Source organism: Ursus maritimus, unplaced genomic scaffold (genome assembly GCF_017311325.1).
Source record: "Ursus maritimus isolate PB19 unplaced genomic scaffold, ASM1731132v1 scaffold_13, whole genome shotgun sequence".
Lineage (NCBI taxonomy): Eukaryota > Metazoa > Chordata > Mammalia > Carnivora > Ursidae > Ursus > Ursus maritimus.
In genome coordinates this window covers 62,027,583-62,053,430 of record NW_024423675.1, presented here as the reverse complement: position 1 = coordinate 62,053,430, position 25,848 = coordinate 62,027,583, and the positions used below count along the sequence as shown (strand labels likewise).

General features: G+C 45.4%; 1 protein-coding gene across 1 annotated transcript in view; it reads right to left on the bottom strand.

Annotated features, from left to right (window-relative positions):
* FNDC1 (fibronectin type III domain containing 1) overlaps window positions 1-25,248 on the bottom strand; it is a 93,919-nt gene extending 68,671 nt beyond the window's left edge. Inside the window, exons 1-4 of the mRNA XM_040627495.1 lie at window positions 25,202-25,248; window positions 24,966-25,045; window positions 2,607-2,693; window positions 2,113-2,181 (exon numbers count right to left, since the gene is read on the bottom strand). Of these exons, the coding sequence (XP_040483429.1) occupies window positions 2,113-2,181; window positions 2,607-2,693; window positions 24,966-25,045; window positions 25,202-25,248 (283 nt within the window). The remainder of the gene's footprint in view (window positions 1-2,112; window positions 2,182-2,606; window positions 2,694-24,965; window positions 25,046-25,201) is intronic.
* Between the last annotated feature and the right edge of the window lie 600 nt (window positions 25,249-25,848).

Genomic DNA, 25,848 nt, shown 5'->3' with positions numbered 1-25,848 from the left:
AAAGACAAGGAGGTCAAGATAGGTCTCCACCCCAAAAGGAGGCCTTCTGGGATTTGAACTGAAACTACTGTTTCTGGCAGAGCAAAAAGATAGATTGTCCTCTGGTTTCAAATAAAACCCTTAAAGAAAGTGAGATGCTACCAGTCAAAGCACTACAGGGAACTCTGGGGCCTTCCACCAGGAGCCAATGCCAATGTCTACATTTTGAGGGCAAATCCCCTCCTTTGAATGAAGATACCTGGAACGCGGAATACCTACTTTGGTTAATGGGACTGTCATTTCTTTAACTATTCCTCAGAGCAGCAGCACAGCGTATTTCCCGAGCCTTAGAGAAAAGGCATAGATGCATGCTGACCATTTATTGATAACTTCTCATAAATTATTCTTATTATTTTTATTACCAATGAAATGTAATTTTTTTCTGGAGCATTGTAACCAAGTCTGTGCATTCTGGCATTCATTTTTTTAAAAGAAAAAGTTCTGCTTTATATCATATGCTGGAAATGGTTTCAGCTAGCAATTTCTTCCAGTATCTTTTTTATCATAATGTGTAACAAACATAGTATTATATATCACAGAAGAGTGCTCTTTGGCAATGAGGGCATACGAGTCTCCTACAGAGAGAGGTTAAATGATTTCACAGTATGCAAAACCAATAACATGTTGGAGCACAATTGTCCATGAGTCCCAATTGCCAGCGTTTCTGTAACTCATGCTCACTCAGAAAGGTCACACACATACACACACACACTTTTTTAAAGAAGGCATAAGAAATTAATTATTTAAGAAAAAGCAAAAGAAAATTACTTGTTCTAAAACCACTGTCATTCAGAATACTTTATCGGAAAGATTATAAAAAATAAAATGGTCGTTTAAAATACAAGATTCCAATATAAGGCACTGAACCTCTGTCAGTAAAAAGGTTACATGCACCTCTTCAGGGATGGACAATCTCGGAATAAACAACCCTGCCTATTTTGCACATTTCCTAGGTGTACTACCATCTTGGCTACTCCGCACTGTCATCATCCTTTCAGTTTTGACCTTGGCCCTTTGCTCTTGTCCCTCCTGTCTCCTTCATACACTCTCGGTTTCCACTCACTCTGGAGCATGACTCCGGAATCCATGTCTGCCCCTTACTTCTCTCTTCCAACTTTCATCTCCCCACCTCCAATCACCACCGAGATGTCTCCCTTCCAACACCCCATGGTCACCGCAAGTCCAGCATATTAGAACAAAAGCATATCACCTTTCCTTGAAAGCCACCTTCCTTCTCTGGTGGTTTCATTTTTCCACCCCCTTTCTATGAAAAGGGGACTTTGAAAGTGCCTACACCCACCAAATCTGATCTGAGAAGCAGATTATGGTCATTGGTTTCAAAGTACTCACCTTCCTCTCAACAACAACACCACACTGACGGACTTAAAAACATGGTTCATGAAAATAGAATACAGGTCCTCACCATTTTGCCTTTGGGATAGTATCCAACCACACTCCAAAATAACTGCATTCGTTTTGTATTATCTTTTCACCATTAATTAAATATATTCAAAAAAACATACAAGAAATGTAAACACTTCTCTCAACAAGTAAAACAATATGACTAGACAACATCAACATCCAAATGATAAAACAGACATATATACAAATATGGAGCAGAGATGGAAGGCAGGTGCTCTAACATATCACAAAATATCCCACGCTTACGAGAAAAGAGAGAAAGACTTATGTAGCGTATTAGCCAATAAAAACCACTTCTTGGTGGATTCCATTCATTTATGCCATCCACAGGTAACAGCTTAAATATCCTCATCAGGCCAGGGCTGCCATCTCAACCACCATATTTGCCTGTTAACAGTGCAACAGTATCCCCAGATGTAGACGCAGACACGTCCCCACACCAGAACATGAAAGAACAGTGCGAAATGAGCAACACTGGCTGCAGTCTGGGTCATCAGGTGCAGAGCAGATGGACCAAAACCGTGTGGCATGTGTGTTAGTTTAGCGATGGGAACTGAATGAAGGTTGGTGAGCACATGTGTGTGACAGAAGCACGACCCTCTTGCGAGACGGTGCTTCAGTGAAGACATGAACCGAAGGAGCACGTAGTACCTGTGACGGTTTCATTAAATGGTCCTGGACCCTTAATGGGAAAACCATCAATCTGGATCCATTCACCTCCTAAATGAGGAAAATGCAACTTCATAGTTAGAAACGAGGACGATTGGATTTTCCACATTTCAGTGCAGCCCTAACATGCGTTTAGTGGTCTTTTCAACAGTCCACAAAAGGAGCCACTCAGGCCACATCAGTAATGAGGCACCTAAGCTTTCTGGACAACACATCTTTTTGGCCTTTTGCACATGGCTTACTCTAATGAGTACTCAAAAAATGTAGGACAAAACGCTAACAACCTACATTAAAATTACTTTAAAAGAAGGGATGAGACTGTCCTAGTCTTCTATCTTTCAGCTTGCTATACGAGTCATTCTTGCTCAGGAACTCTTTAAAGATTCTAAATTTGTATAGATCTGAGAAAGCAAGGAGGGATGTTTCTCCCCATCTACGTAACAAAAATACAGCCTCCAATGCTAGGTAAGACTTACCAGGCGGGCTTTCAGCTCTGTAAACTGGACGGCTCACTCCATTGTGGTTTTCTGCAGTAACCAGCACAAAGTACACTACCCCCGGCTCTGAAACATATGGTTTATATCAAGCCACCATTTCAAATCTCCAAGAATGACAGTTTGATTCACTAACTGTCTCCCTTATGTATAACCAAATACAAAAAATCTGAATTAAGTGACAAGTCTAACTGCAGCTTTTTCTCTCTCTCTTTCATCAATATCACTAACATTCCTCTCGTGCAACGAAAATACACCTGACCCAAAGAACACATTTATTTAGTACAAAGTACATGGCATGTCTAATAAAGCAGTCCACAGAAAAGGTTTTTGAGCTTTTTAATGTGAAGTTAATATAGGCAATAGGAACGCACTATCCACTAACTAGGTGTTTTATAGCCTACAGCGTCAGTAACTGCAAATAATATCTCCCCCTGGATGCCTCACACAGAAATCTCCAAGAAACAGAAAGAAAATGTAAGTGTAACTCATAAAATTTAGCACATGGGAAATCTTCATTGCAACACATAAAGCTTCATGAAATGTTCTCCTTATGACAGTAAAATACTCCCTTTACTAGGTCTGCATGTTGTCTTTGACCGTTTCAACAAAAATCCAGAGAAACAGCTGTTGGAACCTTGGACATACTAATCTTGAAATAACTGGGCTGACTTGAATCTAGGGGTCAAGGTCAAATAGCCATGATCTCTTTGGCCGAGTTCCTGAAGTCAGTGGGACAGGAAGGGAAATGGAGAGGCCACGTTAACTGGGTGATAAGTCCTGAATTCGCAGCTGCAAAAAGGAAAACTCCAATAGCGCTGGTTTTCCTCAAAATGAATTACTGTGAAAGGTAAGTGAAGGCGCCAATTCCTTGGAAAGATGAGGGTTTGTGGGCATTTGATGGGACGGACGGTTGGAGAGATAAAAGTCAGTTGAGTCAAAGGCAAGAAGCATGTGTACATTGCCCAAGGTGAGGAATGTCCCCGTAACGGAACTTTAGTTCTTGGGCCAGAGGCCCAGCAACAGCGACACGGTGATGCCATCTAGCACCCCCGCTGTGCTCAAGGTCAGTAGGACCTCTGTCCGACTGCGGCAGGGCCTGGTGGCATTCAGGGTTTGGCACGGCCTGCTGGACTGACTGGGAAATTCTCTCGAGGGTCAGACAGCATGCAAAAGCACGCGTTGCCAGGCACTTTCTCTATTCTGAGGTTATTCGTATTTCAAAGAAATTTAATCCACATGTCTCTGATTCCCGTTAACTCATCAGCGAGTTACTGGGAGACACTATTTGTTTTTCAGTGGGTTCTAGGGCTCTCTTCTTGCACGTTTTTCTTCTCTGCAGCTATCCTAACAACCCAAGGTTTGAACAAGCAAAGATGACCCTGCTCATGCCTTTGGTCCAACAGGATCTCCATTTAACCTCACTGTTGGACTTCGTACGGCCACACTGATGTGGAAAAGATTCAGAGAAATATATGTTTAGCTGGAACTATGAAGAAGGAAATCTGGCTCCTTTTATGTCCCTTCTATATGCTTTCTGCTCCGTTACTCAGAAAGCCTAACATTAAAACGCAGGGGTGGAGAGGGAGTAAGGGTGCAGACTATGGCCAGGAATCTGAGGAGCCGTGAGTTGGTTTCAATTCACTAAAGGAAGGCAGGGAAACGGTAACCTGGCACAAGGAGACCTGGTTGGCAGGGATGCTGACTTCTGTTACTTCCTTACAATCCATCCTGAGGTTGGACTGTAGAATAAATGGAGTTTCAGGCTTGTAGGATCAAAAAAGCAAAAGATAGAAGATCCTGAGGAGGCATCTCAAAGCCTATGTTCAAAACCAGCTACACCTGCACTTATAAAACAATATATGTANNNNAAATTGTTAAATAATACAGACTTCCAGAATCAAATTTAACGGGGAGAATGTCACATCTTTGAACCAGATGTGGGTAGGCATAACATCACACACACCCTCACAGGGACATATTATTTGAGTAATCTCTAATTGGTTTATAAATTAGACATCTCAAGATTAGGCTACAAAGTAGTCAAGTTTCTCTGAAACAAACAAAAGACCAACATGTTTTCCAAAAGCACATTCGGTTTCCTACGTCCATTTGGAGAGCTATCCAGAAATACCTGAGCTCAAATGCAGAATGAAGAAGCCCAGGGGCAAGATAAAGGTTAAGCAACAGCCTCATGACCTTGGCTACCTGTTCCCAAAGAACCATGAGATCGCTGGAGCCTGGTCACACTGTGTTTCACAAACAGCCATCCTACCCGAGGAGGGAACCGAGAATGTTGATGTACAGTTAGTTCTGACTGGCAACAAGACCAGAGTGTCACTTACCCACATCCTCAATAAGGAAGGAGTGCGTCTCGGCATTTCAGTGACTTCCCATAGGCAATGTTGTAATGCTCCACGGGTCTACTGGTAGCATCTTTGGGTGAGTCCCACGTGACTTTCAGGCCCATTTTAGTGGACAGCAGTTTCACGTGCCTTGGCTTCAGTGGGTGGTCAGCTATGCAAACAGCGCAACTATCAACTTACGGGAATGGCAGATTGTGAAAAGGAATTTTTTCCCAATGTTCTCTGATATTATTATCAAAAGAGCAAATGACTTTCAATTTGGTCCTAAAGACATTAAGTACGGTCATGTTTGAACATCGTTACAGTATGAGAGCAAAACAAACATATCAAACCCACAAGCTTTCATGTATTTTGGATAACTGTGGGTGGTAAATTTAAAACAAAAGTGAAACAAATCAAAACAGACTCTAGGCATTCTCTGGCTTGATTATGTTGCTCGCTAGTGCAGGAATAACGAATTCATAATTTTTGCATTCATATATCAAATACGCTTTTAGTATCTTGCATGGTACAGTTGGACAATCTTTAAAATACCTCCAAGAAGAACGACATAAAATTGTCATGATAAGGATGACTACCCATTGCATCCACAGTGAGATAACAGAAGCATTCATTTCCACAAAGAAAACAAACCAAGATCGTCAACACCTTGAAAGGGAGGTAAGCCTCTGGTTCATCTGCATGGAGCTAATTTAACTGTTTCCATGCTTTGTCCCAGAAGAAGAAAAACAAGTTATTAAGAAGCATAATTACATTTTTATCTTCAGTTATGAGGTTCCACAAACGTATTCTTGATTTTGAAAAATAACCCAAATGAAACATAACATTTTGTCAAACAAAATCTCTCAGCTCACATTGTAACGGATCCTGCCACATTACATAACATATATAGACGCTAAACATTCACACAACAGTCAAACAAATTTTAGGCAAACCTGATCCGAAACTGTTTATTCAATGATGCAAGGCACTCTCAGGAAAGAGAAAAATAATCTAAACAACCCAGAAACCCTTAAACTGAGTAACATGAAGAAAAATGAATTTGGAACCTCACGGAAGAAGAAAGGGGAAGGAGTGTTCTGTGACAACACGTGGACTGGTTAGTATGTGATTTAACACCAGGTGAAAATTCTGAACACCATAAGCACAGACGATGCTAGCATACATCACTCGTTCCTCCCCAAACTGCCCCACTGCCTCAGGAGTACGATGATGAGAAAAGGAGAGAGCTCATGTGGTCTCACTCAGAGAAATCCAAGGAATGGAAAAGAAGAGAATGAATCTGATGATTTCAAAGCAGTAAAGAAGGGGGGCCTACTTTGGAGACAAAAGCATGCTGTCAGACTTGGGCCAGGAAGCAAAACCCACAAAGCCTCCCCTCCCCAGTTCCAGGGATGAGGGTCCCATAAACCCACAATGGGAGAAATCACAGACAAGAAACCTAGGGCTCTCTGTACAATTTTGAGTTGAAGAGATTATACACACAGCACGTTGGTGACTTTTTGGGCATTTACTAGCAATCATGGCTACTCTTCAATAATTCTCATGTACCCCTCCTCGCCCACGAGAAACCTTCCAGGACTTAGCCAGAGGACTGGGATTCCCTTCTCTTGGTTCCCTTTATTTCCCCCAAGGCTTCACTACAAAAGCCTCTCCTCCTTCTCTGCCCTCTGACTACCCAGCTCTTTCTCGGTGTGATCCCTGTTTCCCCCAGCGCAGCAATCAGCCCCAGGAATCCAGTATTTCACACTGACCGCAAGGTGTGCAAGAGCAAAGTGAGGCCCCTCCCCTTCCGAACTGCAAAAGGGATGCTCATGTTGGGTGATTCTCCCAAGGAAGAAAATGCATGAATATGGGAATGACGCTTTTCCTTAGTTTGGTACCAAATCTCCCTTAAGGAAAGTCAGCTCCCAGACAGACAGCTGAAACAAGAGGCCACGGACCCCTAAGCACTGTCACGTTTTTCTCTTGGGCACCTGTGATTCAATCAGTACAAAACTGCCTAGGCCTGAAGATGATTGACTTTCATTACTGATCATCCGGAAAGAAGAACAATTTATAAATATACTCATTGTTTGTCCCAGCCCTGCCTTGCCTCTATCCTTGGACCCAGCATAGAATTTCCAACTCGTACGAGAATCCACGTTCAAACGGGTGCATCAGCCCAGCATGTGGGGAGATATGGCAAACCTTCAAGGGGCTCCAGTAAGAGACGTGCAAAGTAAAGAGGGGCAAGGGGGAGATACCGCTGGGTTGCCAAAACCTAATGACTATCGTTTCACTGTGCTTACACAATCGGAGCTTCCAATAGTGTCTGTGCACGAGTTTGTTCTCCTCTTGCCAATGATCAAGTACCATCGGTGTGTCTCAACGCGATAATTGCCTGAGCCAGCACTCGTACGCTGAGAGAAGCCACATGGTGTGCAGCTAGTCAGTACCAACGGGAGAGGGCGGTGGACAGGAGGAGGGGGTTTATGGAGTGTCTGCCGCCCACTGCCCACTGCTCTGAGAGCCTAAGCCCACGTCACATGAGTGCTCAGAACACACACCACGTGGGAGGTGTCATTTACTCCCTCCATGTTCCAGGCGAGGGAAGAAGGCTGGGAGCAAGGTTAGGGTTCACCCAGAGTCACACAGCTGCACCAGAGCCGGAGCCAAATGCAAGCCCTGCTTCGTCCAGTTCCAGAGCCCAGCTCTCCCCACAGCTCACAGACCCTCAGAATCCACCCCTGCTCAGATATGACCTGTGAGCACTGCCCTGGAAAATTAATTAATTTAGGAAGCCACCACCCGTCTAAAACAAATCGCAAGGCCTCTAGGGTTGGGTTTGCCACCATGCCACTTTCCTCTCTGGGGGGCACTCCTGCCCCCCCCAACACCATCATGGTGTCCTCGTCCTCTGCCCCCTCTGGAAGGGATGGAAGAAGTGGACGATGTGCTCTCTCAGGGACATTTGCATTCTTATGACAAAACCTAAGACCAGAGACTATTCTAATTGTGACATCTTAGGCCTTGGAGAGTTACCTAATGAAGGTCATCTGTGAACACAAAGGCCTCTGGGAGACCTAGAAATCATAATTTCAAGGCAGCCTTCGGGTCAATCTCCTGAAGATCTCTCCTGAATTTACGGTTTTCCAAAGGCCTTAGGCTAATCTACCATGACCTTGCCTCCCACCCTCCCCCCAACACACGCAAACTGGGTCCGTTAAACGAATCATATGGTGGCCTGATTAGCAGATAGTTTCACTCCCTGGATTGTTATCAACTTCGATATTTCAACCTGATGTCATTTTTGGTGCCTCCTAGTGAACATCATCTGCGCCCACTCAGAAAGAATTGGAAGAGAAGGGGGGCCTGGATAGAAAACAATCTTTGCTGTCACTCCAGCCCCACCCAGCACCCCTCGTGCCTGAGCTCTCTGCGAACTCACCAAACCAGCGGGCACAAATCAACGCGCACGCACTTGAATTGACAGAAAGCTTCTTCCTGGGACTAGAAACGTGACAGTATGTTCTATTCCCGATCATCGTTCTGTAGGTCTCCTGATTTCATTCCTTAAATGTGCAGTAAAGGCATAAAGGCTGTGAGATTGGTTTCCAGGTCTGCAGACAGCATTCTGGTTCTGTATTGTGGGATCAGTATTCTGGGAGCATAAGGATGAAATATGACAAAGTGATTCCTGATTTATGCCAACTGTTTTTAGAAACTTAGACCAGACCACCCTCTCTGCTAGATAAATGCAACACATAACCTTTTGTAATAGTTTTCCGTATTCTCGTCTGATAAAGATGGTACTGGTACATCCTTTAAAGCTATAAATCCCAAGAACTGCCTCTCTAAAAAGAAAAAAGGACAAAGCCAAAGTCAGTACAACAGGAATTCTATGGCCCAACAGAGGGAACACGGGTGGTAACCTCACAGAGCCCGCATGACAGGTTAGGGCCATGACAAGCTGTTTTTTCCTTCTCCCCAAGATACAAAATGAGGAAATGAGCAAAAGCTGCAGCCTAAGGGATGTTAGGCTAAGTAAAAAGAATTTCCTGTCCATGTCTTTTCCCATTTCTCCCTACTCAAGGCATCTTTGAACGGAGCAGGTGGTAAGATGCTCCAGACAGAAGAAGGAAGCTAGGAGAGTCTCCTATGACTCCAGCAATTTCATACCATGAGAAAGTCACTTCCATAGTTCATGCCAGTAAACATTATCCAGATTCAGGAATATTTTGTCAGGTACCAAGTGGCAATGGTTTTTTGGTGATCTTTCAGACACCCAGCCACTACAGGATGGACATTTCTGAGCTGTGGCTCCTATGAGACCTCTACTGGTTTGTTTGGGAACAGGCAACAAGGACACAGCACCTAGAGTTGTTACTTTGGTCTAGGTCCAAACTTCAGGTCCTATCCAAGAGGGCTCTAGGAGGCCAGTTTGGTTCAAGGGTCAAAGTATGGATCCCTTTCTGCTCAAGAATGAATATCAAAATCCCAATGGCTCTGGAATGTCTGTCCTTGGAAGGTCTTCAGCTTCTGCAGAGTGACCTCGAGGGGTTCTCCAGGGCTGACAAATGTCCTCGAGATGCCAGAGCTAGGTTCCCAGGGCCAGGCTGCCCTGACCAACATCTGCAGGGCCCATTTCTCACAGTAGATGGGGGCATATAACCCACTTGCTCCTTGCTCACCTTCCCCCTCTGGCGTCTTTCTTGACGCCAGATATTGACCACCTACCTGGTGCTCACTTACATGGCTGACGGATCGAAGAAAAGGATGCTAGGAGGTTTTAGACTCACAAGGTCCACCAAGGATTTCCAACGCAAACACCTCTAAGGACCAGGAAGATCAAGCAAACAGTGAAGACATATTAAGGAGTGTTGTCCACTGTGTCTAAAGGCACGATTTAGTCTCACCCTGGATACAGATCTGTTCAAGGACCCATATCTCACTGCCAGACCTCCCTCTGTCCCCTGAGAGGCATAAAGGCTCTGAAAAAAACTGGCCTGGGTTCCAGAGAAGAAAGGAAGGCCCATCCCAGATGGCTTCCCAGGGGAGAGCGGGATGCTACTAGGCTTTGGCTACTAGCAAAACTGATGACCACTGCATGTCTGTCACTGACCTAACCATCCCAGACCAACAGTCCCCACTGCCCATGTGATAGTCCCGTGTTGAGTTCCAAGTGGAACAGGTTCAAGGTGAAACTCAGTCTCGCACTTCTCATTGCCTTGCTTCAGACATCACCACCCATCCGTAAGTATACAGGCATATCCAAAACGAATGCAAATACATATATTCCTAGAAAGGGAATTCCGTGAAGGGCTCTTCCTCAGAATAAAGGGAAGGAAAGTTCAGAATCAGTTGATAAAATGAATCAATGGTAAAAGTAATCCAAAATGGACACAATCCATGGAGAAATCATGCTTTGAAGATTGTGATTCAAAACAGTAACTGAATATTTCTGGATTCAAAGCGTTGCTTTTGCTTGTTTCTTTGTTTCATTTTACTTTTAAAAAAATAACATAGTGACTTCATCATATTCTCTATATTGGCAAAAAATCAAACTATCAGGTTTATTATTGATAAACATTAGAGAGGGTAGATCTAAAGTGGGACCGTCACCATGCTTCCTGTCTCGCTCCCCTCTCCACTTCCAGACCCTCGGGTGAACACAGAGGGGAGAGCCCAGCCTACAGAGCAGAACCCGTCAGGGCCGCTGCCTCATAGGTGGGGGGAAAGCAACAGGCCTGAGCCACAACCCAGTGCCATCCCAAGTGGAAGCCGGAGAGGAGCCAAATGCAGCCTTCCTGCAGGAAGGCAGACCTGAAGAGGAGACTCACATGTCTGTGTTTCTAAGGCATTAATGCCGCACAGTAGAGAAAGCAGACCAGCGCAGACTGGGCTCTAACCACTCACCCCTCGGAGACAGCAAGCCTCGGGGAGGACAGGGAGCACAGGATGAGGCCAGAGGCCAGAAGCGAAACACAAGGAGAGGAAAATGGAAGTCCCTTTAACATCTCCAGCAGGCTATTCCCTGGCCCCACTGGGCATGACCATTAACCCGAGGTCAAGTTGTGGCTGCCTCTTCAGAGTGAGGGTCAAGGCCACTTGCCCCACCTTCAGGACTAATCACTGTCCACTGGTATCCTCCTGGGGTGACAGATGGGATCCTTCCAGCCCCCAAAAGGCTCAGAAATGAGGAAGGCTCGTTCTTTAGCCAACTCCAAAGCCACACTGACCTCTAGGCTGAAAATCCACTCCTGCCTCTCCTTTCCCAATCCCCTATTTTGCCCAGGCCATGATGTCCAAAATACCCCACCAGAGTTTAAGCAATGAGCTGAAATATCAAACACATATTCTGATAATACAGTACCAGCAAAATAAAAATGTCCCAATTTCAATATAAGTCCTTCCCATTATGAAATTCCCATGAAAAATTCAGAGTCCAAGAGTGAAGCCTTCTGGGTCTTATAGCTTAAAATCTAAAGAAATTGAAGTCCAAGTTTCTTTCCGCTCTTACTTCCTGTTCTGTCTCGCCTCGGCCAGAGGAGATTCATCTAGTGTCCTGATGGGGTCAGGGCTCCCTCGGCAACTCCAGCCTCTGCCATCTTTCACTGGAACTGGTGCGACTTCTTCAGGATTCCCTGACGTAAAAATAATCAAACCCAAAGTCTTCCATCTGCCTAGGTTCTTAAAGAGCCCCAAGTCCCTAAAATCTCTGTGAGGCAGAAAATCCAAAATGTGCAGTGTAAAGGACTCATATTTTTTTATGTATCCGATGAAGATCCCCCCAACTCTGGTAACAGACTTCTGTTCACGTGAGCTCAGATGTCTCTGGAGACCTCACTGGAATCATTGTAACTGGGGCCAGACCCTGGGCACTGCCTCTGCTTTCCAGTCATGAGGCTGTGGAGGGAGCATCTTAGAATTGTTAGTGACAGCTCTCGCGTCACGTGGAGAAGACGCCAGCGACGGAGAGAGAATCCGGGGGCTGTTAGAACCTGGTTCTAGGGCTCAACCCCCAAGGCCAGCTCAACCCCTGCACTACCAAACATACAGTTCCACAAAGCAATGAATTCTGGGACTTAAATGAGTTCAAGTTGGGTTTTTGGCCACTTGCAGTCAGACCCTGATGGATCAATCAAGATCTCTACAAAAGTCAAAAATAACTTTCTGAAGCTGCCCCAGTAGCCAGTACATTTAGTCACAAAAGGCTGCCAGTGTGCAGACACACCCAAAAAAAATTAAGGCAAATACCAGCCAGGGATGGCTGCCATTCCTAGCTGAGCGCTCCGTGCAGCCCACCCCGCCTGGCAGTCGGTGCTGGGGAGCAGGAGCGGACAACCTTGGTGAAGAAGGAAACCCCCAAAGGAATGTTAAGAGCTTTTGAAATAAACTAGTCCCTTAAAACCCCCAAAATTCTAAAATTATTTCTTAAGTATACTGAGGATTGCTCTTTAATGCAACAAAACCTTCATGTTCATGTCAGTCTCCCTACTTCGTCTTTGTTTGAAATGCAAGTTTACTTTCCACTGGAAACCGCCAAATACTTCCCAGACTCTGAAATGAAGAAAACACAGATCTCACTGCCACCATGAGTGTTTGACCAAAAATCCAATCGATAAGCCAGAAAAGGTTCGGATGTAAACTGTGGGGGGGAGCGGGTAGGAATCAACATGATCTGCAACTTTGAGACTATAATTCCAAGGAAAGGTGGAAAAATTTGGCTCTGTCCATAAGATATCAGACAGCAAAGGAATAGTCACAAACGCAGAAACATCCAGATGGTTGGCAACACATGGGCAAAACACTGGAACATCCGGCCAAGTTTTAATAATTTGTCAAATGAATGGAGTTATATTTGCCAAATAACTATGATGGTCCCCTAAAAAACAAACAAGAACAGCAACAAAACAGGGCGAGCACAGGTGGTTTTGCAACGGTGTGAAGTAAAACCGCTACGAGTCAAATCTACATATGGTTGACTGCATTTTCCACCTGGAAGACGGGGGCTGGGTAGACACAGTCTGAGTATTAAAATAATGGCCTGGCTCCTCTTCTGACATTTCACAATATGAATGGGGTTCAATAAAAGTGTTTTCCACAGTTGGCATGGTTCTCTATGGATAACTGCTTAAAAAAATAAAACCTACGTCTGGGAGTCTAGGTCTTTGGAGTCTTTAAACTTAAAAAACACTCCACAGAGCTGAAAGAACTTTGCAAACAGAACCTCTGACCCCACCCTGGGGAAGCCACACAGCACTGTCCTCGAGTCAGAGAGAAACACCAAGGCAAGCAGATGTCCTGGGTCCCTCGGGAGGTCGAGGGCAGCCAGGGCTCTCCAGACTTTATCCCTGGTTCGCATTCCTCAAAACCCAATCCATTTTCCCTTGTCACAACATGCTCCCCATGTTACTGGGTTCCACCCCCATGCCCAACGTGTCCCATCACGTTCACCTGCTGAGGGCATAGACAAGTAGAGTGAGAAACCAGAAGACTCAGAATGCCCCGGGCAGCTCTGGCGTGTGGCTGGAGCACCCCGGCCTCGCTGCCCGCAGAGTTTGCTAATGAACAGAGGGGTGAGCAAGGCCACTAGGCTCAGTGTGTGCTCTGCTCACCTCTCCCAGCCTCAGCGAAACCTGAGTTCCCTGCCCTTGTCCCCAAGCCCTCAGGCGTACTCCAGTATTTTGAGCACAACAAAGCATCATTTTATTCAGACTAAATGGCCAAATTCACAGGCCTACATGCCAATGAGCTTATAAGGGCACTAGATGGTCACTGAATACAATTGTGAATCACATTTTTTCTCCATCAGCTCAAAGAAGCCAAATGGTGAAGCCATCCAAATCTCAAAACTCAAGCCACTGGCTAAACCTACGTAGAGTTTGTCTGAGTCCATTTCCATCCTCTCCAGACAGCTAGCACCGCCATCCTCCACCTTAACTCGAGTTTCAGGTGCCCACATGTCACACATCCTCATATGTGGCTTCAGGAAACTGCTCCCCTGGGTCACGGGGCAGGGGGTGGGGAGTGCTGCACGTAAGCTGGTCATGTCCTAGGCTGCCCAGTACTCCTGCCAGGGCGTGGGGACTTCCCAAAGAAAGAGCCCCAATGCCGCATGGGCTGTACTTTCTTTCCTGTGTCTCCTTCTCCTTAGGAATTGTCCCCCAAGCTCCCACACCTGCACCCAACAAAGGCTGTCATTCAAATGCCATCTCCTTACCCTCAAGGGTTAATGGCTTTCTATGGGAAATTTCTGCCTAGAATGTTCTAGATTCTAGGTTGTTTATTTGTATTTGGGGAGAAAGTGGGGTGAAGAGAGACAGGCAGAATATCTGTTAATATAGTTTACCTCACATTATTCCCTTTCATTATCTTCCTTCCTCCCTGTCACCACTTTGGGGAAGATCTATAAAGTAGAAAAACACACAAAATGGACAACAAAATGAAGCAGCAGGGAATTGTTTCAAAACAAGCAGCAAGTGGCAAAACTAAAATCAAATTCTCAAGACCAAAGAATACTCTTAAAATGAATCTGCCTTCTTCCTCAAGATGTCTTCTGAGATGTTTTGAGCTGAATTTTTATTAGTTTCACTCAAGAATGGCCAGTTTCTCAGCTAATTTATAACAGTTTAAAACTTGCACTGAATTCAGAAAGTGTCATGGCAGATCCACTCCCAGCTTCTTCCTCCCTTGCCTTCTTCCGCAATAGAAACTGAGATGCTAAACATTCATGACCCCTCAGCCTTCCCGGTAACTATGGGTGGTCATGTGATCAATTCTAGCCAATGACACCTATGAAGAAGTTACTGCTATCACTTCCAGGAAAGCATTACAAAGGGGTCAGGATCCACTGTCATGTGCTCTTGACCTTTTGTACCTTCCTGCTTTTCCCCACTCCAGGATGTCAACCTGACACCTAGCCATGCAGCAGCCATCTTGGAACATGAAGTGACAAGCCTGAGTATGACAACGTGGCCTGGGACAGCAGACTGGAGAAATGGAAAGATCCTGGTTAGCCTCTCTGCTCCTGAGTTTACTGATGAGTGAGACAAGCAGTTCTCTTACCTGTTTAGCCACTGTTCATCAGATATTGTGCTATTAGCAACTCAATCCATTGCTAACTGGTGTCATCATTTCTGGATCCATACAATCAAGTCACTTTTTCTCTTGATTTCTAAATGAGAGCTGCTTTGTTTTAACTTTAATTTATTTCTCTTGTTGTTGTTAAAGGACCTGCTCTGGGAATTTAATTTTGACAATGTCAATGCTTTATTTGTCAGTATGCCACAGACTTGAGTCAGTACATCTGTCCAGAAAATGATGCAGCCAAAAATTAGAGTAAACTTAACCCACAGAGCTGGCAGAATCCGATCATTAGGATTTAAAGTTTTAAACTCTTGGCCATTTTATTCAGGAACTAATGTAAGCAAAGCTACTGTTCCAGAGAAGAGACAAGAATGTTTCCCCATCTAAACCACCAGCTTTCCAGAATGATTTAGGGAAATGGAACTGGAGGGATTGGACAGATATATTTATTTAAAAAAAACAACAAGAAAACAAGAGACCTGGAAGAGAAAATGCCTATGGATTGGAAAGGAATACAGGACTCATGCCTGCTGTTGACTGGCAGCAGAGATCCCACTAGACACCAGTACTTTCCAGGTTTTTGTGGGATCTCTTGCACATTCTTCAAATTCAATCCGCAACTGAGAAATAGTTTCTCAAAGAATTACCATTGTTTGCTGGTCCAGCTTAAACTCAGCCTACTATAAACTGCTTGACATGCCAGCCAAAAAAAACTCCCTGAAAATTCATTCCTTTTCCCAAAATGTGAAAGTCATTGTCTAACTATGTTAAACACTTGGGTATTACTGTCACTGAAATCACCACTCATCTTACTCAGAAAGCTCCCTGAAAAATACCCTTAGAAGACAAGCCAAGCAAATGTTGTGGAGAGGCAGGTATGAAACAGAGTAAACGAGACAGATATGACCAGAAGCCACCGACCTCATGGACCCAATGACAACCCAGACTGCTAATAATAATCACCTTTTAAAATATGCTTTCAGGGGCGCCTGGGTGGCACAGCGGTTAAGCATCTGCCTTCGGCTCCGGGTGTGATCCCGGCGTTATGGGATCGAGCCCCACATCAGGCTCCTCCGCTATGAGCCTGCTTCTTCCTCTCCCACTCCCCCTGCTTGTGTTCCCTCCCTTGCTGGCTGTCTCTATTGCTGTCGAATAAATAAATAAAATCTTTGAAAAAATAAAATAAAATATGCTTTCAAATTTAAAAAATTAATATTTCAGATAATCACTTAATGGTTATGAATGGCATAGGCAAATAATCTACCAATGAAAAGGAAAGAAATGCTCAACACACCTCATAAGCAAGGAGTTTAAGTTTTGTAGTGGGGCCACATGTGATCAAGAAAAAATAGAGAGGGAAGTAAAGAAAAAAAGGAAATGAATATTTGTTATTTACCCATTTAGTAAGAGCCAGACATGTCATTTATGTCTACAAAAGACATATGTTGAATACCTACTGTGTGTCAGATTCTGAGTTAGGCACTGGGGACCCAGAAGTGATTAAAAAGAGTTCTAGATTACTGTAACTATCAGCCCTTGCATCGCCATAAAAACTGTATCAACTGTGCTTCGGTATCCACACTTTTACATATGAAGAAACTGAGTCTCATAAAGTTCAGTTTCTCCCCAAAGGCACACAGCTAGTAAGTTACAATGGTTAAACCCAGACCAATCCCAAACCAAAGACCATGCTCTTTCTACTACTCTTTGTTGCCTCTCAGCTGCAGTTATAACTGAAAGGGATAAATGTAGGCCTGGAGGGAAATCAGAACCAAAGATATAAAACTGGAAGTTATTAGGGTGCCTGGGTGGCTCTGTTGGTTGAGTGTTCAACTCTCGATCTCGGTTCAGGTCTTGATCTCACAGTTGTGAGTTTGAGCCCTGCACTGGGCTCTACACTGGGCATGGAGCCTACTTTGAAAAACAAACAAACAAACAAACAAACAAACAAAAACCAAAACAACAACAACAAAAAAAACCCTAAAAGTTATCAGTGACACCAGAATTCATGAAGATACATGAGCTCATTGTGCTGAGTGAGCTCTTATAAATACCAAGAAGAGTCCATGTTGCCAAACCCTCATCTCTTGGTCCTTGACTTTACTTACTTCCAACAACAGCTGAGTTCCTTCTCCCAAAGGTACCTCTTCTCCTGTCTTCCCTGACCCCACCATCACCTGCCTCCCAGGACACCACCCTCCCTGGTACCTCTTCCACATCATTGGTCTCCTTTGCCAGAACTCAAATGTTAGAGTACTCCAGAGTCAGCTTCTGGCCCTCCCTCTTCTCTGCATGCACCCCCCTCTGTCTTCTCTCCCTCCTTAGCACATCTAGTCCTATGATAGCAAATACCACCCATACAATGATGGCTCCCAAATTCATGACTCCAGCCCTGGCTTTTCCTATTTTTTTTTAAGATTGTACTTATTTATTTGAGAGAGAGAGAGAGACAGGGAGAGCATGAGCAGGGCAAGGGGCAGAGGGAAAGGGAGGAGCAGACTCCACACTAAGCATGGAGCCCGACACGGGGCTCAATCCCATGACCCCCAAATCATGACCTGAACTGAAGGCAGATGCTTATCCGACTGAACCACCCAGGCACCCCTGACTTTTCCTTGGCGCTCCAATGTGTCCAACAGTGTATGTGACATCTCCAGTGGCACCCAAAGAACATAGATGTCTGAAGGATGACTGGAAAGAAGACATTTTAATTTGAACCATTAATTATAAAGAGGTGAACCACGAAAAAAAGTTGCATCATGGATGACAGAAGTGGAGAGATTTTCAGGAAGAAGGGAATGTCTGTCAGTGCCAAGTCAAATAAAGCCTGAGAAGAGCCCATTTTTCTCCACTTATATTTAGGACAGGTCTACCCCCACTCAAGGCCTAAAAGCAAAGCAAATAGGTCATCAAAGTTTCTCTAGGAAAATATAAAACTGAATCACTTCCTTTTCAGACAGCTGTGCTCAAAGGATTGATGCAAGAATGAAATGTGAAAGAAAGTCATAAAGCACTCAGCTAATGTGGGAAGAGGAAGAGCCACAGAAGGGCTGATGTCACCAATTAAAACCCAACAGAAAATGACTGGGCATGATTCCCAGTACCTGGGCTCTCGGGCAATTCTCCTTCCTCACGTAGCAGGAGTGGGTTTGGGGTCTTCATTTTATTCAACCTTAGGAAATAGTCTTGGAATTGAATTTTAAAATCTTAAGAGTTGAAAGGAAATTTAGGTCATCTGATCAACTTCCCCTTTTCAATCTGCCTAACAATTCTGTGCCTAAAACGGTCTTCAATAGTTTCCGTGATTAGACAGGTCTACCTAGTCAAATTCCCCCACATTCCCCTCTCTTCAAAGGTAAATCTCCGTGAATATTTACTTCAGCTGGGTGAAGGTAGTATGACGTTAGTACGAGTTAGTATGCAAGACGCTGCCCTGGGAATACAAGTGAATAAATTCACAGCCGTGTAAGGAAGGCAGTGGTCTTCAGGCTTCTGAGGGAAGCGCTGTACGGGCACATGAAAAGAAGAGTGAGGGTATCAGACGTTTAATATCAACCGAGTGCTACTAACGATGAACATTATCAGGGCTCAGAGGGTGAGGAAAGGAAGTCTTTCTCAAGTCAGGATGATCAGAGAGCAAAGCACAATTCTGTGACCAGTGACTATGCTAGGCTCTGAGGCACAGGGCTACAGAGCCTTAATAATGGGATTCAAGGAGGGCCTTTGCCAGAGATTTCCCGCATGTGTGGGAGACCCGGCCAGTGCTTTCCACAGCTTGAATTCTTTTTTTATTTTATTTTATTTTTATTTAAATTCAATTAACATATAACGTAGTATTGGTTTCAGAGGTAGAGGCCAGTGATGCATCAGTCTTATATAATACCCAGTGCTCATTGCATCCACGTGCCCTCCATCACCCAGTTACCCCATCCACCCACCCTTGTCCCCTCCAGCAACCCTCAGTTTGTTTCTTATGCTTCAGTCTCACAGCTTGAATTGTGAGAGGACATTTAATCAAGTCGTTTCTGTGACTCTAACCCAACTTGCCCTTTACCCTTGAAACTGCTCTGAATTGCTTCCTATAATGAAAACTCATTATAATTTCAGAGCACCAGTAGACCCCACCAAATTCATCCCAGAGACTCCTAAACCAAACTCTTCATGTTCTCCAAGACAGACATGTAATCTGCTCAGACAATGGCCTGTGGCTTATCTCTAAGACTTCTTCCTTCCTAGGTACTAGAGTCAAAATGTGGTGTTGACTCAACAACTATAAAATAAGATCAGCCTGGGACTCAGGGAAGTCGGGGACCATAGTGTTCTTTGCCCCTCTTTTCTCTTCCCCTCGGCTCTGGTTTGCTCAGATATCTGCAGGTACATATGCGAATTCTGAGAGTTATTAACCACAAGAAGAGGTTTCAATTCTCCCAGTCTATCAGAAAATAATAGAAGGCAACTGTTGGGTGGGGTGGGAAAATGTGAAAAGACAGAGCAGGGCCAGGCATGCATTACAATAGAAAAAGGACATGACGTTTTTCTATGACATAAAGAATGTCAAAAAGTTGGATATTCTGTGAGAGAGCAAGGCCTCCTCACCTCACCCCCCCAGAAGTCTTGACTAGAGACTACAATCTAGATAAGAGAAGGACAGTGGTGCATCCCAAATTTTATTGAACAGGAAAAAAAATAGAGATTGAGTGAATATTCAAGGGAGGCCACCAGGCAGAGTCCTCACACAAATTTGCTGATTTCTCTTGCTAATCTTACAATTTTATGTATGTCGACGTAAAAACACTGAGAACTTAACACAATACCTGACAAGGAGAAGTTGATTAGAAAGTACTAAATGTTTCCATATTGCTAAATATCACATTCGATGCCATGATTTACTGCTACATCAATCCTAACTTCATTATTAAGTCTCTGTAGCCCTGTGCCTCAGAGCCTAGCATAGTCACTGGTCACAGAAGATCTGAGTTAATTACTTAATTTCTTACTTTATGAATGAAGGATTCAGCCCGGTTTGATCTATGAATTAGGCCTACTGAATGTGCGTAGGTCTTTGGAACTCTGGGTTGACAGTTCAGCACAGCGCATGACACAGTGACTCATGTCTTCCTACAGCTCAACTACAGCCCACTTCTGGAAGCTGCAAGAATTCTTTCACCTACTGAAAAGGAATCGTGTTGGTAGGCATACCATATGTTGTGGGTTGAACTGCGTCTCCCCAAAAGCCACGCTGAGTGCTAATGCCCAATCCCTGTGAATGTGATTTGGAAATAGGGTTTTTGCAGATGTAATCAAGTTGAGATGACGTTATGCTTCAGGTTAGCCATGATCCACTATGACCACTGTCCTTATAAGAAGACACACAGGGAGACCATATAACAAAGGAGACAAGAGAATGGATGACACATCTATAAACCAAGGAACATCAAGGATTGCTGGAAACCACCAGTCGCTAAGAAGAGACAAGGACGGAGTCTTCTCTAGAGCCTTCAGAGTATGGCCCTGCCCCACAGATTTCTGAATTCCAGCCTCCAGAAGTATGAGAGAATAAATTTCTGTTGTTAAATCCACCCAGTGTGCAGTCCTTAGTCACGCAGCACTGGGAAATGGGTATACCACGTAAATATAATTCTTCACTCCAGCTGCTGATGGACTTCCAACACAAGCCGACACTTTTCAAAACTCACAGGCTGACCTCACAGGGTTATGGTAAGAGGGAGGCAGGTCACTGTCCCACACTCGCAGCCCCCACATATCCTGCTCTTGTCAGGTCATGTACATAAATATATTTGGTGTCTACCACATGTAATCAATACCAAAGAAAGCACACATCCAATCACTGAGCAAATAATTACCACGCATCTTCTCTCTGCAGGCGGCATAGCATTCCAGGCAATGAAGAGACTTCAGTGAACAAAACCAACAAATGTCCTGCTCTTGGGGAGCTTTTAGTCCAATGGAGGACAACAGGCAATTATCAACTTCGAAAGCTAAATACATGAACTATCAGGTGGGGCTAAACGTTGTGCAGAAAATAAAGCCAGGATAAGAAGTGCTGGGAGTAGGGATAGGATTACACTGTTAAACTGGGGAGGAAGTGGTCATATAAGGCCTCGTGAGATGTTACATAAAGAACCTGAAGACAGTGAGGAATGTACCCATAGATGTTCATGGAAAGTTGTTTAGGCAGAGGGAACAGTAAGTGCAAAGGCACTGGGGCTGGAAGGTCCCTAGCACATCAGAGAACCAGCAAGGAAGCCAAGGAGCTGCAGCTGACAGTGAGGGAGGGTGTGGTATAGAAGATGATCATGTGTAGCCCCGAAAACTTGTTAGGATTTGGGTTTTTATCCAAGAGAGATGGGGAGCTACTGTGACTTCTGTGACTTCATGGATCATAAGAATCACTGTGGCTGCTGTTTTGAGAATAGAGTGCAGGGAGGGAGGATGCAAGCAAGGAGATCAATGAGGAGGTTCTTGCAGTAATCCAGGTAAGGTGACCTGGACCAGGGTGGCAAGCAGTACTTTCCTGCTATGCCAAATTATATACCATGATATCTCAGAACATACAAAAATACTGGCAAGCTAACTAGTGATCTCGAGCAGAATGGGCGAAAATACTTCTTAAAAATAGGCTTTTACCAATCTCAAAAGGTGACATATTAAACAATTCCATTTATATGACATTCTTGAAATGCTGGAATTACAGAGGTGGAGAATGGATTGGTGGTTGCCAAGGGCCGAGGTGGAGGGGAAGAAGGAAGGTGAACGTATATACACAGACGACAAAATTACACAGAAATCCACACAAGGACGTCACACTGGTGAGATGGGAACAGTCAGTGGATCGTAGCAATGTCAGCTGCGTGATGGACCCTGCACTAGGGTATGCAAGATGTCACCTTTGGGAGACACTGGGGGAAGGACACAGGAGATCTCTGCACTCTTTCTTACAACTGCACATGACTATGACTACCTCAAAAATGACACTTTACAAAGCCGTTTAATGACTACAGTGGAGTCCCAAACCCTGCCCCCTGTGCTTGGGGAAAAGAGCACGCCAGGGCAGACTCCTGATAAACGATCACCGAAAGCAGCCTCGGAATCCGAGCCGCCACACTGCACACCGCACCGGTCTCACTGCGGGACAGGCGCCCAGAGCTCTCTGTCTCCTAGGGAGAAGCATCCACGCGGCACCATCACGGTCTGGAGAGACTGAGTCTTCTCCGTAGGGATTTGATTTGATAAAACGCTGCCCCCGTGAGACGGTACCACGGAGAAGGCAGCCGGCCCAGCCGTCACCCCGCCAACAGCAGCCCCTGGTGGGGGGCTCCAGAGGGCCGCCCTCACCTGGCCTGGCTGTGGTTGCTGCTCCCCAGCTCCTAGGAGACCACACCTGACTCTCGGGGTCCCTGGCCTCTCCCCCTGCCCAGCGTTGCGGGCTCTGGCTGCGGTGACTGCCGGTGGCATTTCAGCCCCAGACAAACGTGGCAGCCTCCCGAGGAGGGCATCGCTAGCCAGCACAGCCGCAGCGCGGGTGCTTGGGGACCCGCCGTCCACCCTCTGCCACGGACGGCACCGGCTCCTCTCTCTGGGTCCGCTGGCTCTAACCCACCGCCTGTGCACCACATACCAGCTTTCAGACCCCGGAGCTAGTGGATGCTTGGGGGGCCTTCCCAGTGGAGTGTCACTGTTTAGACTCTAAGAGCCTGATTTCCTCATTTCCGAGGTACCCACCGCCGCCGCCCCCACCAACTCCTAAAATTACTCAAATAAATAAGCAGATATAAAAGAACCCTCCCTCTGGCCTGACTCCTGCACTGTCCTCCACTCAGCAGCCGTGTGCCCCCCTCCCCCCACTATGGACACTCCTTCAATGGCCTTGGCTACTTTGGACTATGGTCAAACTCCAGGACCTTCCTGAGCTGATGACCAGGGCTGCCCTTCCAGCCCTGAATGCCACCATTCCCCCAGGGGGCCACATTGCAGTAGCCACCAGAAAACGCATGTTTCATCAAACATGTCATGATGCTCCTTGCCTCTCTGTGCCTTCACACACACGGCACAGTGTTCCTCCACCTGAAATGTCTTTCCTTGCCCTCCTTGCCTAACTAACGCCCACTCCCCTCCTCAAAACCCAGCTCCAATATGGCTGTCCTGATGTCCAGTCCGATTCCGCCAAGGGACTGTCCTAATACGCACCACGCTCTGTGCACCCCTTCCCCAACCCCCTCTGCCTACGCCTTCTGGACGGAGGGACTGTGTTTGTCAGGCTTTGTATCCCTGCATCTGACAAGCATTAATGCTGGCTGACTGACTGACTGACTGACTGAATGGATGGCCTTTAAATGGAGACTCACACAAAGTTAGAGCCCGAAGGGGCCCTTAGCGATGTCCATCGTCTGATCCCTCACTTTGCAGATGAGAAACAGGCCTGCAGAATTATGACCTGCCCAAGTTCACGCAGTGCAACTTAGCAGCTGGGTCAGGTGAAGCCACTATGGGTAAAGAGACGTAACGCTGTAAAATAATCCCTAAAAAACAAATTCAAGCATTTAGAGAACACTGTTTTCTGAGACGTTCCAAACACCTTAAAACGGTAATGCTCTTACAGTCCTGCCACCTCTGAAATGAGGATCTGTCAACCCCACAGATTAATGACTAATCTGTCAGGGGGGCGCCTGGGTGGCACAGTGGTTAAGCGTCTGCCTTCGGCTCAGGGCATGATCCCGGTGTTCTGGGATCGAGCCCCACATCAGGCTCCTCTGCTATGGGCCTGCTTCTTCCTCTCCCACTCCCCCTGCTTGTGTTCCCTCTCTCGCTGGCTGTCTCTATCTCTGTCGAATAAATAAATAAATAAAATCTTAAAAAAAAAAAAAAACTAATGTCTGTCAGCACTGCTCCTTGATCTAAATCGTCTGCTGTAAACAAACTTCAACTCTGGGAACCTTGTGGTTGCAACACAAGGCTGACAGGCTCCATCACACAGATCAGGCCTCCACAGAGAACCACTGCGCTAAACGCTGAAGGGTTTCTGTAACCAACTAGGCACAGAGCACTGATCTCAAGGGCAAGTTTTAACAGGAGCCACTAAGGAGGGGACACTGCCTACCATGAAGACCGTGCTTATGCCCCAATGCCAAATATATTTCGTCACAGGGAACAGGTTCCCTGCAACTTCATCTGATGTTAAGCCCTACTAGAGTTCAACACGCTTTGGTGCGTGACAGGCTCATTTCTCAACAGCCAACGGCAGTGTTACTGGAGCGTAGACTTAGAAGGGTGTTCTGAGCAAACCAGCTCCCACCGCCACCCCAAAGAAAAAAACACGAGGAATTCAGCAAACACTAGAACAGGAGCTGGGTTGGTCTGCAGGAAGCACGGAGGATGTGGATCCGGAAAACTGGGGTCCAAATCCTGGGATACTGCAGACTACATGATTTGGGAAAATCAGCTAACTCCTTTGGGAAAATCAGCTAACTCCTGTGAACCCAGTTCCCTCGTGGTAAGGGGAGGATGCTACCAACTTCACAAAGTTGCCATGAAAATCAGATGATATGACATAGAGAGAAATGACAAACTCTGTGGCACTTTTAATCACCAGTTAGTATTAAAAGGAAATTAAAACGCACACCGAAGAACTCCACGCAAAAATGAAAACAGAATTGTGTAGGTTATACCATATAGATTATGATGCTATTATAATTTAATCATTTCCTCCACATACAAGGGACCACAGCAGAAAAATGTGAGGAATAACATGAGCAGCTCTCCAGCTATTTTGCTAGACTTACAAATCTGCCTTAAAACGTGCATTACTCTCCCCAGATACAAAAAGCTTCCAGGGAGGTTAACGGGGAGAAACTGTGTCTGATTAATCAACTCACTCAAAACTGACTCGCGGTGCTCTGGAGGCCCGTGTCTTCCTCCAGTGTCCCTTGTCTCTCCCCACCTTCCAGCTGCTGCAGCTCTGGGGGACTGGCAGAGATGCCGGGGGGTCCCCCAGCGTTCAAGGGCTGCCGGCCCCTGCTTTAGCTCTAGGCTTTCGAGCTCCTCCTCACCAATGATCAGCTGAAAATTACTAAGAAGCACTCAGTTCCACTCTTAACGCACGCTTTGTCCTTCCTGACTTACTGTCTGAAGGAAGCTTCGAAGAGGAGCAAAGTTGACAAGGCAAACATTAAGGGAAATCCAAAGCAGATAACTGCACGTTTATCCTAATTTGCTTATCTCTCTGAAGCCACAGCTGCTGGGGCGCCAGCGCAAGGGGCCGGCGGGCGGTGGAAACGCCGCCAGAAGGCCAGCAGCGCCCTCTAAGGGCCGCGGGGCGCAAGCGCGGCCGCCCTCGGGGCCCAAAGAAAAAGGCAGTGGGGGATGGGGCGAAATGTGTCTTCCTCGTGACGTCACCTAACGCTCAGTGGCACAAAGATACCTTGTTCAAAATTTCTAAATTTTAACCATCTGGCCCATATTGGAGAAATTTCCTTATTGAAAAATCAATAATAACCTAATTCCCCAAAATAGAATTAAATGCATATTCTTTGTAACAAGACAAGAATAAATTCTATAAGGAAAAGAAGATGTTAGCTCGTATGTATAACCAATACCCCGATCCAAATGCCCTGATATGTGCTTACTAAAACTGGTAAAAGAAATAAGCAATATCTGTCCCTGCCCCCAGCTACCTGGCTCTCATCAAGGCACCTAAAATTTCAGGTTCGGGTATGTTCTAACATAAATATTCTATGGATTAACAAGTAAATATACGTATTTTTCTCTCC